Source organism: Pseudophryne corroboree, chromosome 1 (assembly GCF_028390025.1).
Source record: "Pseudophryne corroboree isolate aPseCor3 chromosome 1, aPseCor3.hap2, whole genome shotgun sequence".
Taxonomy (NCBI): domain Eukaryota; kingdom Metazoa; phylum Chordata; class Amphibia; order Anura; family Myobatrachidae; genus Pseudophryne; species Pseudophryne corroboree.
In genome coordinates this window covers 1,063,046,381-1,063,064,962 of record NC_086444.1, presented here as the reverse complement: position 1 = coordinate 1,063,064,962, position 18,582 = coordinate 1,063,046,381, and the positions used below count along the sequence as shown (strand labels likewise).

The following is an 18,582-nucleotide window of genomic DNA, read 5'->3' as shown; positions in this document are numbered from 1 at the left end:
CAGGTCAAGGGACCCTCAGGCAATAGCTGTAGACGCTCTGGTAACACCGTGGGTGTACCAGTCAGTGTATGTGTTCCCTCCTCTGCCTCTCATACCCAAGGTACTGAGATTGATAAGATGGAGAGGAGTAAGCACTATATTCGGGCTCCGGATTGGCGAAAATATGTTGCGTGGTGCGAGGCCAGTAAGGCCCGACGGAGGAAATTCAACTGGGTCGATTCCTACATTTCCTGCAAACAGGAGTGTCTATGGGCCTGAAATTGGGGTCCATTAAGGTTCAAATTTCGGCCCTGTCAATTTTCTTCCAAAAAGAACTAGCTTCAGTCCCTGAAGTTCAGACGTTTGTAAAAGGGGTACTGCATATACAGCCTCCTTTTGTGCCTCCAGTGGCACTTTGGGATCTCAATGTAGTTTTTTGGGTTCCAAAAGTCACATTGGTTTGAACCACTTAAATCTGTGGAGTTAAAATATCTCACATGGAAAGTGGTCATGCTGTTGGCCCTGGCCTGGGCCAGGCGCGTGTCAGAATTGGCGGATTTATCCTGTAAAAGCCCTTATCTGATTTTCCATTCGGACAGGGCGGAATTGAGGACTCGTCCTCAGTTTCTCCCTAAGGTGGTTTCAGCGTTTCACCTGAACCAACCTATTGTGGTGCCTGCGGCTACTAGGGACTTGGAGGACTCCAAGTTGCTAGACGTTGTCAGGGCCCTGAAAATATATGTTTCCAGGACGGCTGGAGTCAGAAAATCTGACTCGCTGTTTATCCTGTATGCACCCAACAAGCTGGGTGCTCCTGCTTCTAAGCAGACTATTGCTCGTTGGATTTGTAGTACAATTCAGCTTGCACATTCTGTGGCAGGCCTGCCACAGCCAAAAATCTGTAAATGCCCACTCCACAAGGAAGGTGGGCTCATCTTGGGTGGCTGCCCGAGGGGTCTCGGCTTTACAACTTTGCCGAGCAGCTACTTGGTCAGGAGCAAATACCTTTGTAAAATTCTACAAAATTGATACCCTGGCTGAGGAGGACCTGGAGTTCTCTCAATTGGTGCTGCAGAGTCATCCGCACTCTCCCGCCCGTTTGGGAGCTTTGGTATAATCCCCATGGTCCTTACGGAGTCCCCAGCATCCACTTAGGACGTTAGAGAAAATAAGAATTTACTTACCGATAATTCTATTTCTCGTAGTCCATAGTGGATGCTGGGCGCCCATCCCAAGTGCGGATTGTCTGCAATACTGGTACATAGTTATTGTTACCAAAAAATCGGGTTATTGCTGTAGTGAGCCATCTTTTCTAGAGGCTCCTCTGTTATCATGCTGTTAACTGGGTTCAGATCACAAGTTGTACAGTGTGATTGGTGTGGCTGGTATGAGTCTTACCCGGGATTCAAAATCCTTCCTTATTGTGTACGCTCGTCCGGGCACAGTATCCTAACTGAGGCTTGGAGGAGGGTCATAGGGGGAGGAGCCAGTGCACACCAGATAGTCCTAAAGCTTTCTTTAGATGTGCCCAGTCTCCTGCGGAGCCGCTATTCCCCATGGTCCTTACGGAGTCCCCAGCATCCACTACGGACTACGAGAAATAGAATTATCGGTAAGTAAATTCTTATTTTTTTATTTATTTTTATTTTTTTACAGACTATACAATTTAGATCGCCCATAAAAAAAAAAAAAAAAATTCTCCTGAAAATACACAGGCTCAGCGAAACGCGTGGTTTTGTGAGAAACTGACCCTTTTTCGCTTGAAAATGGGGCTGTTTCCGGGGATCTGGTTTCGCCTACCCGAGGCAGGTGAAACAAAATCCCAGATAGGCCGATAGGATAGCCCCCAGCGAGAGCATTTACAGCTGCTAATAGGATAGCACCCTAATTTTTTTATTATTATTATTATTATATTGACCTCATTGTGTTGACACTATATCCCTCATCACTATATGCTACAATTCTTAATTTTCTGATTAATGCTGAAAGTTGGGTTTTATTCAACATTCCTGTATATTGTTTGGAAAGATAGATCTTTTATAAAGGGAACCGACATTTTTTTACAATATAAATGAAGTAGACTTTTATTGACATCAAATATAGTTTTGTTCACTTATACACAGTTTAAGAAACAATACTTTTACAAAAAATAATTTCGTTGACACATGAGAAAAAAAAATATTCAACAGTTACATTTGTAGAAACCCATTATCTAGATTAGAAAAATATTTTAAATGGTTTGACATGCAATTACCAATCCAAAAAAAAATCACTATTTTTATTTATTTTTTATTTTTTAATTTACACTTCACAAATTCAAAACTGTTCATCTGTAAATAGCAATGTAACAGATTTACCTTTAAAAATACAACAGACAAAAGTGTTTGAAAGAAGACAGGAAGGAGTCTTGTTCAGATCTGTATTGAAAATACTATTGTCAGGCACATCTTGTGATACAGGGGATTTTCGGTATTCTACAATATTCATCTATAAATGTACACGGTTGAAGATCATGTCTGTAAACTTTGGTGCGTACATGTAATTGTGTCACCAAATGAATATTAGTGTACATTGTAAAGTTCTGTAGCGTTTGGTGGTACTTTGCTTGGACTAGTAGCTCATTTCCCAGGCTATGGGCATTTGCAAAAAGTGCAGTAGAAACGCCTGTGGCCGGTGCGTTGTGTATGTTTTCTCATCAAAATAGAGGCAGGTGATGGAGTGTATACTTGTGTATGAGGTGATGAAGAGCCGTGCAGACTCACTCATAACTGAAGTCAGGCTCCTTTTATGTCCCAATACAAAACCAAAAACCTACACTTGCAGTACCAAATATTGAAATGAAATTTAGGGTGGGTATTTATCAAACCTTGGAGAGAGATACAATTGTAAGTGATAAAGTAGGCTCCTAATTGTCATTTTTCAAACACAGCCTGTAAAATGTAAGGCAAAAGCTGATTGGCTGATACTTTATCTCTTACAATTGTATCTCTCTGAAATTTGATAATTACCTCCCCTTAATGTTTATAGGGTGTGATACGCAAAGAACTTGATTACTCTACAGAAGTGGCAGAGACCTGGGGCTATATTTACTGACATGTGGGTTTATAACAGTAGAGATGTTGCCCATAGCAACCAGTCAGATTCTACATATCATCTAGCACCTTCTAGAAGATAATGGCTAGAATCTGGTTGCTATGGGCAACAGCTCCACCTTTATAAACTCACATGTTAGTAAATATATCCCCTGGCCTCTGCATAGACTTTCAATGCTATGACACGTGTATGTACTATGTTGCATTTATCACGCAAAGTGCATTCCTACCACTAGTAACAACAATGCCCTGTAAGATAGAGGCATGTAACACCATTGTTCTCTCAGACCTAACTGAAGCTAAACTAAGCAGTATTTCAGGAGTAAAAGTTGGCAAAGGGCTGTACCCCTGTGGGTTTTTTTTTTTTGTTTTTTTTTTTTTAAAACCTGTTCCCTATCAGAGTTCCCAGTGATATTCATGAACACCACAAAATGTTGCAGTGTGTTCTGGCAGGGGCAATTACAACATTTGTGACACAGTTTCTGATGCAGGTGACTGATAATTAACTACATTTCTCCCTTCAGTTCAACTTTTTTTTTTTTAGACCTCACCAAATAACTGTTCCCACCTCCAGCATCAGTTAAAGTGTGTGATAATGATTGGGGGAACGTGTGTGGCCTTATGTAACGTACGTATAGGGCAGAGGTTCCCAAACTCGTTCCTCAAGGCACCTCAACAGTCCAGGATTTAGGTATATCCATGGCTCAGCACAGATGGTTAAATCAAACTGATTAAGGTGCTACTTAAGTAACCTGTGGCCAAGCATGGATATATTTAAAACCGGGACCGTTGGTGTTCCTTGAGGACCGCGTTTGGAAACATCTGGTATAGGGTGATGTATGATGTGTCCTGATTTTCTGGTTGCAGGTGTTGGGAACGATGGCTAATGGACCTGCTGGTTGAACAGATTTTTTTTTTTTAAACTACATTTTTTAACATTAATACTAAGGGTCTATTTCTAAGCCTTGGATGGAGATAAAGTACCAGCAGATCCGCTCCTGTCATTTCTCAAACCGAGCCTGTGGCATGGCAGTTAGGAGCTGATTGGCTGGTACTTTATCTCCATCCACTTTATCACTCTGCAGGGCTTAATACATCTCCCCCATAGAATAACAAAATTATGAAATGGAACAAAATCAAAGGCTTAGTAAATAGACCCCACATTCAAAAAAACCACCAAGAGCTCAGTGTATAGCACTGTTCTTGTCCTCTCTTGAATGGTGTAGTTTAATAAAAAGCCGTATTTCTTTGGCGTCACTAATCCATTATTAAAAGGATTGGCTGCAATTTCCCAACCCCACCTCGCCACAACCACGCACTCCTTTGTTAGAGGTGGACTCGGCAAGACTCTGCAAAGACTGATTCAAAGGCATAAATCTGTGCCTCAAATGCAAGGTTGGGCAATAAGCTGTGGAACTATACATCACCGCATGCCCTGCCATAGTTAAAACTGGCTGGGCATGCTGGGGTGTGTAGTTCATCAGCAGCTTGAGGACCATTTTTTGCCCACCCCTGCTTTAATGTATGGGTAAATAACAAAACAAGAAAACATTTTTTGTGTTGGAGGACCCATCATCTACTTATAAAGAAGGTGGGTCTGATTGAATGTCTCTAGAGAATGAACAGACGGAATATTGATTTGTCCAGCCGACGTATTCTCTCTAACTGCCTTTGTTCTATCATGCAGACACTAATGTCAACCAAAGCATCAGCTCAGAAGATGTAAGATAGAAAAAAAAATATATATATATAAGAAAGAAAAAAATGGCAAATTATGGTTCCACATGTCATGCTGTAGTTCAACTGTGTGACCATGAACCATATTTGTCACTAGTTGCATATCAGTAACTGAGCTTTCACAAATTCTTAAACTGTAAAAATGCTTGGTCAGCCATTGCATGTAGCGTTCCTGCAGCCGCATCCCACGGATGCATTGTAGAGTCTCCGCAGGCAGTGTGATGTGCTACAATGACTTTCTGCAGCATGTGTGTATTCATTATAACTTTAATCATTGTAACAAAGTGCAGAACCACCTATTAAACTAAAGTATTTTCCTAGCTGTAGCTTCATTTCCCTGACCGCCCCACCCAAAAAGCAGGACGACCATTTAGAAGCCACCATCAAGATTCTTTTGTGATTAGTCACCCCCTCCATGGCCATTTAATGTTGGTTAATAGTAGTTTGGAGGTTCTGTATTACTAAACCCGCAGGTCTCTGGGTTTCTGAACAGGCGTGGGGGGGGAGCTTTGCTTCTATTAGCCACTACAGAAATAAATAATAAAAATGCTCCTATAGTATTGATTAGTTTATCTTTGGAGCATTTTTCAGCTGTCCAATTTTGAGCAAAGTCTTCCTTGTTTATTTCACTACGGAATAACTATTTTCTTTAATTTGATCATGTATCAGCCAACTAAATGCTAAGACTAGACCAACAATGAAATAGAATGCTGGTCCTAATGTAACCCTATTTACTCCATACCTGCTGCATTTGGGGAAATTCACCAAGGGGTGGCGTAAACCCTCCAGGATCTCGCCCACATTACCAGAGATGATGCATTTCGCTGTGAATAGCCACTGCAGCTACCACTAGATCCCCCTCCAAGATGGCACCACTAAAAAGTAGGTTAGTATGCTTTACTGCGATCCACCTGGACAATGTAAATGACAGAAAAGCAATACAGCAAAGCATAACATTGTAATTATTATACCACCCAAGATTGTGTATCACAGTTTGGTCCTATGTAAGTACCTGGATAAGTTAAAAAATGCTGAATGTCGTCAGTGTTCTGCACAAGCTGTCGTGTCTTAAGTTTTAATTTTGTGTTTGACTGAGCTAGCAATGCGGTAACCGGTTGTGTAACTTTCTTGTCATAGGTGCACAACTGTAACCGCAACACAAGCCTCTGGCAGTTATAAGATGCAGCAGAACAACACCGAATAGCACCTTTCTATACACTTGCGATGTCATGTCCTGCTTTGCGTACTTTGCTAGCCAAGATATTGTGGCCTTTGTGGAGAGCTACAGAATTGTTCTAGAGGATGGGTGGATTTTCGCATTCTATATAAATCATGTGCTGGTTGTGAAATTACAGGAGAAATAGGGTTACAATAAACAAATGAGATTGCACCTGGAACACAAGGTTTTCCACTGATTGTCTAGTAGTCATTTGGGAAGTGTCAGTAATGTTATTTTTAATGTAGGGATATTCGTACATCCTCACCCCAGGAGCACCATGGGGCAGATAAGACTATATTTAGGGACAGATTTAACGACAAGTGATATTCTAGTTACCCCTCGTTAAATGGTGCTCCGACCCATCAGCTCCTGTCATTTTTTTTTGCAAATGCCAGGAGCTGATTGGTTGGAGCACCATTTAAGATTAGCAAAGAGTAATAACAAGAATATCTCATTGTTAGATAAATATGCCCCTTAATATTATAAACTCAAGAAATAAGACACTTGGAATAAAGCCTTGATACTTTCTCAAGTTAATACCACACTGGGTGACAGAGCAGGGTGCAGCTCTTCCGATCTTTGCAGTATGATGTGCCGCAATACATTATACAAAGTGAAGGATGCCTGGCGGCTGCACCAGTGGTGCTAAGAGATGCCCAACTTTGCACTTTACCTCTGTCGTATATACAACATCTGCTGACCAGTCAAATAGACTTGTCAACCCCAAAAAAAAGTTGATGTATGAAGAGATGAGCACAGTCCCTGACACACGTGTGTCATGCGGACAGTATGTTCTGAAACATGACCTACAGTATACCATCCAGATCACAGCTAATTTACATCAGGTCTGTCGCACTTGCTGTGGACTAAACTGCTCAGACTTGGTCATTTGGTAATCAGATGGGATTATGGAAGGCCCTGGTTGGCCAGCTAGGAACTGATAAACATTCTGACTGGTCATCGGCTGACCTCTTTATCATAACAATGGATTACTGCAGTTTTGGATTTGGCAGGTTAAGCGGACTGTATAGTGTATACCATTTTTGTTACCTTCCAAATTAGGTTACTGATGAATTTCAGTGTAACAAACAAAACTGAGATGATTCCACAAGAGATAGACATAGCAATAGTAACACTGTACCATTTTTGCCACAGTTTGTGACCACATCCTTGTACTTCACAGACAGAAGCGGTGGCTGGTTAATGTATACAGTATGACAATGTCAAACACAGGACAAAGTCAGCATTGACAGAGTCATTACTGGGAATAAAACACAGATACACTTGTCAGACAACAGATACATCTAAACAGTTATATGGTGTAAAAGTGCTCTGATCGCTGGCGTTTTAAAACCGCATTTTCTTGCATGCACGTTTAACACATCGGTGATCATTTACACCCAATATTGACAAACAGTGCACATGTTCGGAAAACCTAATACCGGTATTAAGAACACGGGAGAAGTAGCACGGAATGTGGAATGTGAAATACATGACAGTGATGCATTGCCTACAAGAAAGACCCAGGCCATGACACAATTGTTAGTACCACTCTTCCTTTCAATTCTTTCAGCATCCTTACTAGGAGGGAATAAGGTATCACAGATGTACACCTCCCGTTCACAGCCATGAGTATGTCCCCGCACCTGGAGAAAAGACACACATCATTACAGGTCATGTTTCAAAGTCAACTGCTATGAGTGATGAGATTTTCAACTTTTTGACCCAATTAAATTACGCAAGGTTGTGCCAATAAAATTGAAAATTACTTTATTTACCACATTCAATATTATTTTACTTTACATCTTACAGTATCTGGAATGTTAATCTAGTGCACAGGTTCTCAAACTCGGTCCTCAGGACCCCACACGGTCCATCTTTTGCAGGTTACCTGTAGATTTTAAAAATGTGACAGTTGGTGACACACAGAGCAGCTGCCGGGTGACCTGGAAAACGTGAACCGTGTGGGGTCCTGAGGACCAAGTTTGAGAACCACTGATCTAGTGCAAACGAGGGCACCACCGGGTCCCATAACAAAATCTGTGTAGGGACCCCTACTAAACTCAAAAGATGAAAATGCACTGGTCAAAATAGGCTTGCTTTGGGTGGTGGTCTCATGTGGAGCACACAGGCTCGGGTAGGAAGCAGGCCCTAGCATTACCTGGGCCCCTCACCTCCTGGCCATGTAGCACACACAACTGGTCGAACACTACTGATTTAAAGTGCTAATTTGCAGCAGATGACAATTACTCATTATATAAAGACACTGCATAAATAGAGTGCCCATTCCATCTCCTTGATCTAATGACGGACAACCTACATACTGTACCTGAGATAAAGAGGTGCAAGTATTACACCTGTGTGTATACTAACTTTATGTAAGTAAATGAAAAAATCAACTGTTGGATTTTCCTAGGTACGGGCAGAAAACAACATAAGGCTTCATAAAAGAAAAAAATATATATTTTTATCTTACTATTTTGCATATTATTAAGTAGTAACCTCTCTATGCTAGAACATAAAATGACTAGAAAGGTAATAAAACATACTTGCCTACCTGACCCTTTCCATGAGGGAGAAAATGCTCTGTTCCTGGACTTTCCTGGTAATGTATGATTGTCATCACCTGTGGTGAGCTAGTTAATTGATAAGAAAGCGCACCCTCAGGGTCACTGAGGGTGCAGGGCGCTAGGGGGGGGCACCCTGAGCAGCAATAAAAACACCTTGGCTGGTGAAAATACATCACATATAGCCCCCAGGGCTATATGGATGAATTTTAACCCCTGCCAGAATCCATAAAAAAAGCAGGAGAAAAGTCAGCGAAAAAGGGGCGGAGCCTATCTCCTCAGCACACTGGCGCCATTTTCCCTCACAGCTCCGTTGGAGGGAAGCTCCCCTGGCTCTCCCCTGCAGTCACTACACTACAGAAAGGGTTAAAAAAGAGAGGGGGGGCACTAATTACGCGCAGTATTAAAGATACAGCAGCTATAAGGGGAAAAACACCTATATAAGGTTATCCCTGTATATATATAGCGCTCTGGTGTGTGCTGGCAAACTCTCCCTCTGTCTCCCCAAAGGGCTAGTGGGGTCCTGTCCTCTATCAGAGCATTCCCTGTGTGTGTGCTGTATGTCGGTACGTTTGTGTCGACATGTATGAGGAGAAAAATTATGTGGAGACGGAGCAGATTGCCTGTAATAGTGATGTCACCCCCTAGGGGGTCGACACCTGAGTGGATGAACTGTTGGAAGGAATTACGTGACAGTGTCAGCTCTGTATAAAAGACAGTGGTTGACATGAGACAGCCGGCTACTCAGCTTGTGCCTGTCCAGACGTCTCATAGGCCGTCAGGGGCTCTAAAGCGCCCGTTACCTCAGATGGCAGATATAGACGCCGACACGGATACTGACTCCAGTGTCGACGGTGAAGAGACAAATGTGACTTCCAGTAGGGCCACTCGTTACATGATTGAGGCAATGAAAAATGTTTTACACATTTCTGATAATACGAGTACCACCAAAAAGGGGTATTATGTTCGGTGAGGAAAAACTACCTGTAGTTTTCCTGAATCTGAGAAATTAAATGAGGTGTGTGATGATGCGTGGTTTTCCCCCGATAACAACTGATAATTTCTAAAATGTTATTGGCATTATATCCTTTCCCGCCAGAGGTTAGGGTGCGTTGGGAAACACCCCCTAGGGTGGATAAAGCGCTCACACGCTTGTAAGGGCTCTACCCTCTCCTGAGATGGCCGCCCTTAAGGATCCTGCTGATAGAAAGCAGGAGGGTATCCTAAAATGTATTTACACACATACTGGTGTTATACTGCGACCAGCAATCGCCTCAGCCTGGATGTGCAGTGCTGGGTTGGTGTGGTCGGATTCCCTGACTGAAAATATTGATACCCTAGATAGGGACAGTATATTTTTGCCTATAGAGCATTTAAAAGATGCATTTCTATATATGCGTGATGCACAGCGGAATATTTGCCGACTGGCATCAAGTCTAAGTGCGTTGTCCATTTCTACCAGTAGAGGGTTATGGACACGTCAGTGGTCAGGTGATGCGTATTCCAAACGGCATTTGGAAGTATTGCCTTAGTAAGGGGAGGAGTTATTTGGGGTCGGTCTTTCAGACCTGGTGGCCACGGCAACAGCTGGGAAATCCACGTTTGTACCCCAGGTCGCCTCTCAACATGAGAAGACGCCGTATTATCAGGCGCAGTCTTTTCGTGGACAAGCGGGCAAAAGGTTCCTCATTTCTGCCCCGTGACAGAGGGAGAGGAAAAAGGCTGCAGAAATCAGCCAGTTCCCAGGAACAGAAACCCTCTCCCGCCTCTGCCAAGCCCTCAGTATGACGCTGGGGCTTTACAAGCAGAATCAGGCACGGTGGGGGCCCGTCTCAATGAATTTCAGCGCGCAGTGGGCTCACTCGCAAGTAGACCCCTGGATCCTTCAGGTGATATCTCAGGGGTACAAATTAGAATTCGAGACGTCTCCCCCTCGCCGTTTCCTAAAGTCGGCTTTACCGATGTCTCCTTCTGACAGGGAGACAGTTTTGGAAGCCCTTCACAAGCTGTATTCCCAGCAGGTGATAATCAAGGTACCCCTCCTGCAACAGGGAACGGGGTATTATTCCACACTGTTGTGGTACCGAAGCCGGACGGCTCGGTGAGACCGATTCTAAATCTAAAATCTTTGAACACTTACATACAGAGGTTCAAATTCAAGATTGAGTCACTCAGAGCAGTGATTGCGAACCTGGAAGAAGGGGACTACATGATGTCTCGGGACATCAAGGATGCTTACCTTCATGTCAAAATTTACCCTTCTCACCAAGGGTACCTCAGGTTTATGGTACAGAACTGTCACTATCAGTTCAGACGCTGCCGTATGGATGGTCCACGGCACCCCGGGTCTTTACCAAGGTAATGGCCGAAATGATGATATTCCTTCGAAGGAAGGGAATTTTAGTTATCCCTTACTTGGACGATTCCCTGATAAGGGTAAGATCCAGGGAACAGTTGGAGGTCGGTGTAGCACTATCTCAGGTAGTGTTGCGGCAGCACGATTGGATTCTCAATATTCCAAAATCGCAGCTGGTTCCGACGACTTGTCTTCTGTTCCTAGGGATGATCCTGGACACAGTCCAGAAAAAGGTGTTTCTCCCGGAGGAGAAAGCCAGGGAGTTATCCGAGCTAGTCAGGAACCTCCTAAAACCGAGCCAATTCTCAGTGCATCAATGCACAAGGGTTCTGGGTAAAATGGTAGCTTCCTACGAAGCAATCCCATTCGGCAGATTCCACGCAAGAACTTTCCAGTGGGACCTGCTGGACAAATGGTCCGGGTCGCATCTTCAGATGCATCAGCGGATAACCCTGTCACCAAGGACAAGGGTGTCCCTCCTGTGGTGGTTGCAGAGTGCTCATCTTCTAGAGGGCCGCAGATTCGGCATTCAGGACTGGGTCCTGGTGACCACGGATGCCAGCCTGCGAGGCTGGGGAGCAGTCACACAGGGAAGGAATATCCAGGGCTTATGGTCAAGCCTGGAGACATCACTTCACACAAATATCCTGAAGCTAAGGGCCATTTACAATACTCTAAGCTTAGCAAGACCTCTGCTTCAAGGTCAGCCGGTGTTGATCCAGTCGGACAACTTCACGGCAGTCACCCACGTAAACAGACAGGGTGGCACAAGAAGCAGGAGGGCAATGGCAGAAGCTGCAAGGATTCTTCGCTGGGCGGAAAATCATGTGATAGCACTGTCAGCAGTATTCATTCCGGGAGTGGACAACTGGGAAGCAGACTTCCTCAGCACGACCTCCACCCGGGAGAGTGGGGACTTCACCCAGAAGTCTTCCACATGATTATAAACCGTTGGGAAAAACTCGACAGGTATTGCGCCAGGTCAAGGGACCCTCAGGCAATAGCTGTAGACGATCTGGTAACACCGTGGGTGTACCAGTCAGTGTATGTGTTCCCTCCTCTGCCTCTCATACCCAAGGTACTGAGATTGATAAGATGGAGAGGAGTAAGCACTATATTCGGGCTCCGGATTGGCCAAGAAGGACTTGGTAACCGGAACTTCAAGAGATGCTCACGGAGGATCCGTGGCCTCTACCTCTAAGAAGGGACCTGCTCCAGCAAGGACCCTGTCTGTTCCAAGACTTACCGCGGCTGCGTTTGACGGCATGGCGGTTGAACGCCGGATCCTGAAAGAAAAAAAAGGCATTCCAGATGAAGTCATCCCTATCCTGATCAAAGCCAGGAAGGATGTAACCGCAAAACATTATCACCGCATTTGGCGAAAATATGTTGCGTGGTGCGAGGCCAGTAAGGCCCGACGGAGGAAATTCAACTGGGTCGATTCCTACATTTCCTGCAAACAGGAGTGTCTATGGGCCTGAAATTGGGGTCCATTAAGGTTCAAATTTCGGCCCTGTCAATTTTCTTCCAAAAAGAACTAGCTTCAGTCCCTGAAGTTCAGACGTTTGTAAAAAGGGTACTGCATATACAGCCTCCTTTTGTGCCTCCAGTGGCACTTTGGGATCTCAATGTAGTTTTTGGGTTCCAAAAGTCACATTGGTTTGAACCACTTAAATCTGTGGAGTTAAAATATCTCACATGGAAAGTGGTCATGCTGTTGGCCCTGGCCTGGGTCAGGCGCGTGTCAGAATTGGCGGCTTTATCCTGTAAAAGCCCTTATCTGATTTTCCATTCGGACAGGGCGGAATTGAGGACTCGTCCTCAGTTTCTCCCTAAGGTGGTTTCAGCGTTTCACCTGAACCAACCTATTGTGGTGCCTGCGGCTACTAGGGACTTGGAGGACTCCAAGTTGCTAGACGTTGTCAGGGCCCTGAAAATATATGTTTCCAGGACGGCTGGAGTCAGGAAATCTGACTTGCTGTTTATCCTGTATGCACCCAACAAGCTGGGTGCTCCTGCTTCTAAGCAGACTATTGCTCGTTGGATTTGTAGTACAATTCAGCTTGCACATTCTGTGGCAGGCCTGCCACAGCCAAAAATCTGTAAATGCCCACTCCACAAGGAAGGTGGGCTCATCTTGGGCGGCTGCCCGAGGGGTCTCGGCTTTACAACTTTGCCGAGCAGCTACTTGGTCAGGAGCAAATACATTTGTAAAATTCTACAAAATTGATACCCTGGCTGAGGAGGACCTGGAGTTCTCTCATTTGGTGCTGCAGAGTCATCCGCACTCTCCCGCCCGTTTGGGGGCTTTGGTATAATCCCCATGGTCCTTACGGAGTCCCCAGCATCCACTTAGGACGTTAGAGAAAATAAGAATTTACTTACCGATAATTCTATTTCTCGTAGTCCGTAGTGGATGCTGGGCGCCCATCCCAAGTGCGGATTGTCTGCAATACTGGTACATAGTTATTGTTACCAAAAAATCGGGTTATTGCTGTAGTGAGCCATCTTTTCTAGAGGCTCCTCTGTTATCATGCTGTTAACTGGGTTCAGATCACAAGTTGTACGGTGTGATTGGTGTGGCTGGTATGAGTCTTACCCGGGATTCAAAATCCTTCCTTATTGTGTACGCTCGTCCGGGCACAGTATCCTAACTGAGGCTTGGAGGAGGGTCATGGGGGGAGGAGCCAGTGCACACCAGATAGTCCTAAAGCTTTCTTTAGATGTGCCCAGTCTCCTGCGGAGCCGCTATTCCCCATGGTCCTTACGGAGTCCCCAGCATCCACTACGGACTACTAGAAATAGAATTATCGGTAAGTAAATTCTTATTTTTCCCTTTACCTATATATTGAGGCACTCTGTACAATATTGCCTTATAGTTCATTTTCTACACTAGTCTCATTTTTTTAAAAACTAGAAATTCATGTAAATCCAGTTATAATTGATGTATAAAATGTATATGTAAGAAAGCTGTAACTCGTTTGCTTTTCTGCTGGTTACTGTGACACCTAACTTGTGACATCACTAGCCTGTGACATCACAATGCTTCTTCCTGTAACATTCTATCTACAGCTGCAGAAGTTTCCAGTTTCCATGCAGGAAGACAGGTAGGAGGAGGTGAGTCCTACATAGCAGGGTATGATGGAGAGGGGTAAGGAAGGCAGAGTGCAGTATAGACAGCTGAAAGGCAAGACAAGATAGACAGAACAGGAATATAGGTACAAGGACACATAAATAGGAGAAGTGCAGGAAGGATTGACATATATAGGAATAAAAATATAGCGTTACAGAAATAAAGAGGGCAATATGGAGGATATGTACACATACAGGGGATGCAGATAAGTCTCTATGAGGCAGGATCTTGCTTTGGGATGAAAAAGTTAATCAAATAAAAAATGGCAAATTGATAAATTTTAAAGTATGTTTGGTTTAAGGAAAAGTGGTTGACTCATGGACATTTTATTGTACTTCTATTTCTATTGTACTTAAAGTAGTACTATGCTTAAGGATTGTCTTTTGTGTTTTTTCATCATCTGGCAAAGAGATTTGCAGAGTGTCGGGTGACCGGCAAAGAGATCTGCAGTGTCAGTTGAAGATGATGGGAGGGGTCGCAGGGGCAGCAAGGACTGGAGTATAACATGCAGGAGGTAAGTTATTATACTTATGTAATTGTGTGTGTGGTGGAGGGTATTGAGAGCACAGTACAAAACAGAGACTACAGTATGGTGGGGGAGAGTGGACAATACAAGACATACAGAAGGGGGCACCTCAGTATAGAACATACAGATGGTGTGGGACGGGCATGGGCGGTGCTAATGTGATGGTGAGCCCTCCCATACTTTGTAAAGTGACGAGCTTTGTGAAGAAGGGGGGTGGTCTCACAAAGTAGGAGCATGGCCACACAATAGTACTCCCACAAGAGTGACCCCAATTAACTTTGTGGTCTACCGCAGACCGCAAAGTTCCCATCATTGGTTACAATTGGTTACAATTGGTTACTAAGCTACATTCTAACCAGTGCGCTCCTGATTGACAGGGCAGGAGAGCACCATGACGTGGCGCTCCCTGATTGGCTGCTGGGTCCTCCTCTGACAGAAGTCACGGGGGGTCCCGGCATTCGGAAAAAGGGGTTCCATGTGTAAACATGGAACCCGTTTAGTTGTGTGGCTCGGGTTTTTCGTTGTTTTTTTTAATAAATCCCTGGATTACGTCGAGAAAGAAGAGGACAGCTCTACACCGGATTGTTTGTAAGTATAATTTTATTTTTACAGGTAATCCGTGGATTCTACTGGACAAGTGGACGTGAATCGCAGCGTTGGCTGTAGGTTATTATGTGAGTGTGTAAGTGTGTGTAATTAAAATTTTACATTCATGGTGTGCATCTACTGTTTTTTGGGGGGGGGTATTTTTTCTTGTAGTAGAACTACAGGTACCAGCGGGCCCGTTCTTTCCCCGCATGCTGGTACTTGTGGTTCCCCAAGTACCAGCTTGCGGGGGAGGCTTGCTGGGACTTGTAATTCTCCTACAAAAAACAATATTCTATTTTTTACACAAAGGCTATCAGCCTCCCATCCACTGGCCACGGATGGGGGGACAACCTCAGGCTTTACCCCTGGCCCTTGGGTGGCTGGAGGGGGGACCCCTTGATTTAAGGGGTCCCCACTCCTCCAGGGTACCCCGGCCAGGGGTGACTAGTTGGGGGGGTAATGCCACAGCCGCAGGGACCTATATAAAAGTGTCCCCCCGGCTGTGGCATTATCTCTCTGGCTAGTGGAGCCCGGTGCTGGTTTTAAAAAATACGGGGGACCCCTACGTCTTTTGTCCCCCGTATTTTTTTAACCAGGACCAGACGCAGAGCCCGGTGCTGGTTGTTTAAATATGGGGGGACCCCAGTCATTTTTTCCCCTGTATTTTTACAACCAGGACATGCTCACAGAGCCCGAGGCTGGTTATGCTTAGGAGGGGGGACTTCACGCAATTTTTTTCTTGATTTTTAACACTTTCACACTACTCATACTGTACACAATGAAGCCCTGCACGGATCTCAAGGATCCGGCCGGGCTTCATTGTGTTATGTCCGGCAGTGTTTTACTAATCACTCCCGTAAAACACTACCCGACAATACGAATCACATCGACATCGGAAAAAAACGAAAATAGAAAACTCGGCAGCTTAGTAAATTACCGTAGATGGATTAAAAAAGTTGCAGTAAAATATGACCAATAAAATTCGAGATCAAACTCCCTAAAAATCGGCACAAACACAAATATTAGTAAATATACCCCCTTCGACTGGCTACTTCTCTCTTCCTCTTTTCTTCTATTCCTCTACCCCTCTCTTCCTTTCTTCCTATATTTCTTTACTCCTCCATTTCTCTTTCCCCCTTCCCGCTTCCCTTTTCCTACCTCTTTTCTTCCTTCTTCCCTTGTTCTATTTTTTCTTCTATTCCCTATCTTGTACATTATAATGGTTTCATCCACAATTTCCCTTTCTTTATTAAGCGCCTTTCTGATTATCAATCTCATAGTTCTTCCCCATATAGAAAAAATTGTTACATTCTGTTTCAATATTTTGGAATGTTACACCTTTCCTGACTTCCATTATTGCGGGTAATTCCAAGTTGATCGCAGCAGGAATTTTGTTAGCAGTTGGGCAAAACCATGTGCACTGCAGGGGAAGCAGATATAACGTGCAGAGAGAGTTAGATTTGGGTGGGTTATTTTGTTTCTGTGCCGGGTAAATACTGGCTGCTTTATTTTTACACTGCAAATTAGATTGCAGATTGAACACACCACACCCAAATCTAACTCTATCTGCACATGTTATATCTGCCCCCCCCTGCAGTGCTCATGGTTTTGCCCAACTGCTAACAAAATTCCTGCTGCGATCAACTTGGAATTACCCCCATTGTCTTTAAGGCCTTAACGCCGATCTCTTGTTGTTTACATTATCATATACAATATTCTGTTTATAGAGATATTGAGTGTGCTTGGTCTAACTTTTTTCTATTTTGCTCAATAAAAAAGAAAAAGGAAACTACTGAGGAGGATTGGGATCTAGGCCAAATTTCCAATGGGGCCAATATATATCAGGTTGAGTATCCCTTATCCAAAATGCTTCGGACTAGAAGCATTTTGGATAATGGATTATTCCATATGTCGGAATATTTAAAAAATGTTGCCCCCACAATAATGCCAGATACAGGTAATGCCCCCAATATATAGTGCCCCTGCCATCCTCACCCAGTCACCTTCCCCCTGCCACCCTCACTCACACGCAATCTGGGGGTTCTGGAGGCACAGCTCATGCCGCTGTCTGCCCACCACCTCCGTCCACCGCCGTACTCCATCTCTGTCCTTTACCATGCGCCATCCACCCTCCGTGCTCTTTTGAAAATGTCCTTCCGAAGATGGCCACTGCCTCAGAGGAGACAGTTATTAAAGATACTATAGGAGGCCTCATAACTGTCTACTTTGAGGCAGTGGCCATTTTTGGAGGGTCGTTTTCAGTAGTTTGAAAGCAGGCAGGCGCGAACAGCACTGCGGCCCCCGCCTGGACATTGCACTTGCATCTTGAGTACTTACATCTGAGGAGAGCGTCCTCCGGCTCTGTCCTTTCAGCAGCGCTATCTGCCCCCCAGCTCCAGCCAGCGCAGACAGCACGCTCGGGTCAGCAAGTCAGAGGAACTCAGAGTGCAGAGACACCCTGCCGCCGCCCACTAGCTGCTCAAACAGAAGGCCGGCACCCTACTGTGGTAATAGCACTACTGTATTTTCTCCTACATCTGTGTGGTGTGTGAGAGTGTGTGTAAAGTGTGCTGCTGTGTGTGTGTACAGTGTACTGCTGTGTGACAGGGATGCCACTGGGTTGCCAGGAGCGGGTCCCGGTCGTCTAAGAGGCCGGAAAGGTGAGCAAAGTAGCATCATGCTGCAGGTGAGATGCTAGGCCGGAGGTGATGCAGTCGCTCCCCTGCTTGCTGCTCTCGCTGGCCGTGCTGTGTGCGCTGTGGGCCGTGTTGTTGGCCTGTCCCGGGAGTCTCAGTCCGCTGCCCCTGCTCCAGCCCACTCCCATTCTCGCTCTCTGCTGATGACCGGAGCCCGTTCCTGCTGCCGCTGGGGGGTGGCGGCTGCTGAGCCGGCCCCTGGTCATCCTACGGAGCTCGGATGAGGTGGGCTACATCCCGGATCGGGGGCCGGAGACAGATGGACACCTCTAACCTTATCAGCGCTCTGGCTCAATTTCCTGCCAATGAACCAGATAAGGACCCCTGGCCAGGGTCCGCAAAAGGATGCGGTAGGGGCCGCAAGTTTAACACCCCTGCTGTATAGTTATTAGCGACACTAGGGGTGGGGGTAGGAGACAAGGATGGTCAGGAGATGCTGGGTTTCAGAAAGGGGGGAAGCTGCAAGTGAAAGTAATTAAAACAGGTAATTGACAAGTGCTGCCAACAGCGCCCCCTACCTTGCAACGCTATGTGCAGTGCCCCCTCCATACACACCTAGTTACGGCCCTGATAGAAACAATATAAACTACCCAAATCTAACTCTCTCTGCACGTTATATCTGCCCCACCTGCAGTGCACCATGGTTTTACCCATTAGAGGAATATGTTGTTTTGCAATCAACTTTTGAA

General features: G+C 44.9%; 1 protein-coding gene across 8 annotated transcripts in view; it reads right to left on the bottom strand.

Moving 5' to 3' along the window:
* Positions 1–2,093: 2,093 nt before the first annotated feature.
* The window catches only part of LNX1 (ligand of numb-protein X 1), a 291,491-nt gene continuing 275,002 nt past the window's right edge, over positions 2,094–18,582 (bottom strand). For 4 of the 8 annotated variants that reach the window (XM_063920923.1, XM_063920924.1, XM_063920926.1 and 1 more), the window contains one exon: positions 2,095–7,673. In XM_063920923.1, coding sequence (XP_063776993.1) covers positions 7,538–7,673 — 136 coding nt within the window. In that variant the 3' untranslated portion in view covers positions 2,095–7,537. Of the gene's footprint in view, positions 7,674–18,582 lie in introns of all 8 variants that reach the window. The other 4 variants (XM_063920929.1, XM_063920928.1, XM_063920930.1 and 1 more) reach the window with 2 other exon arrangements.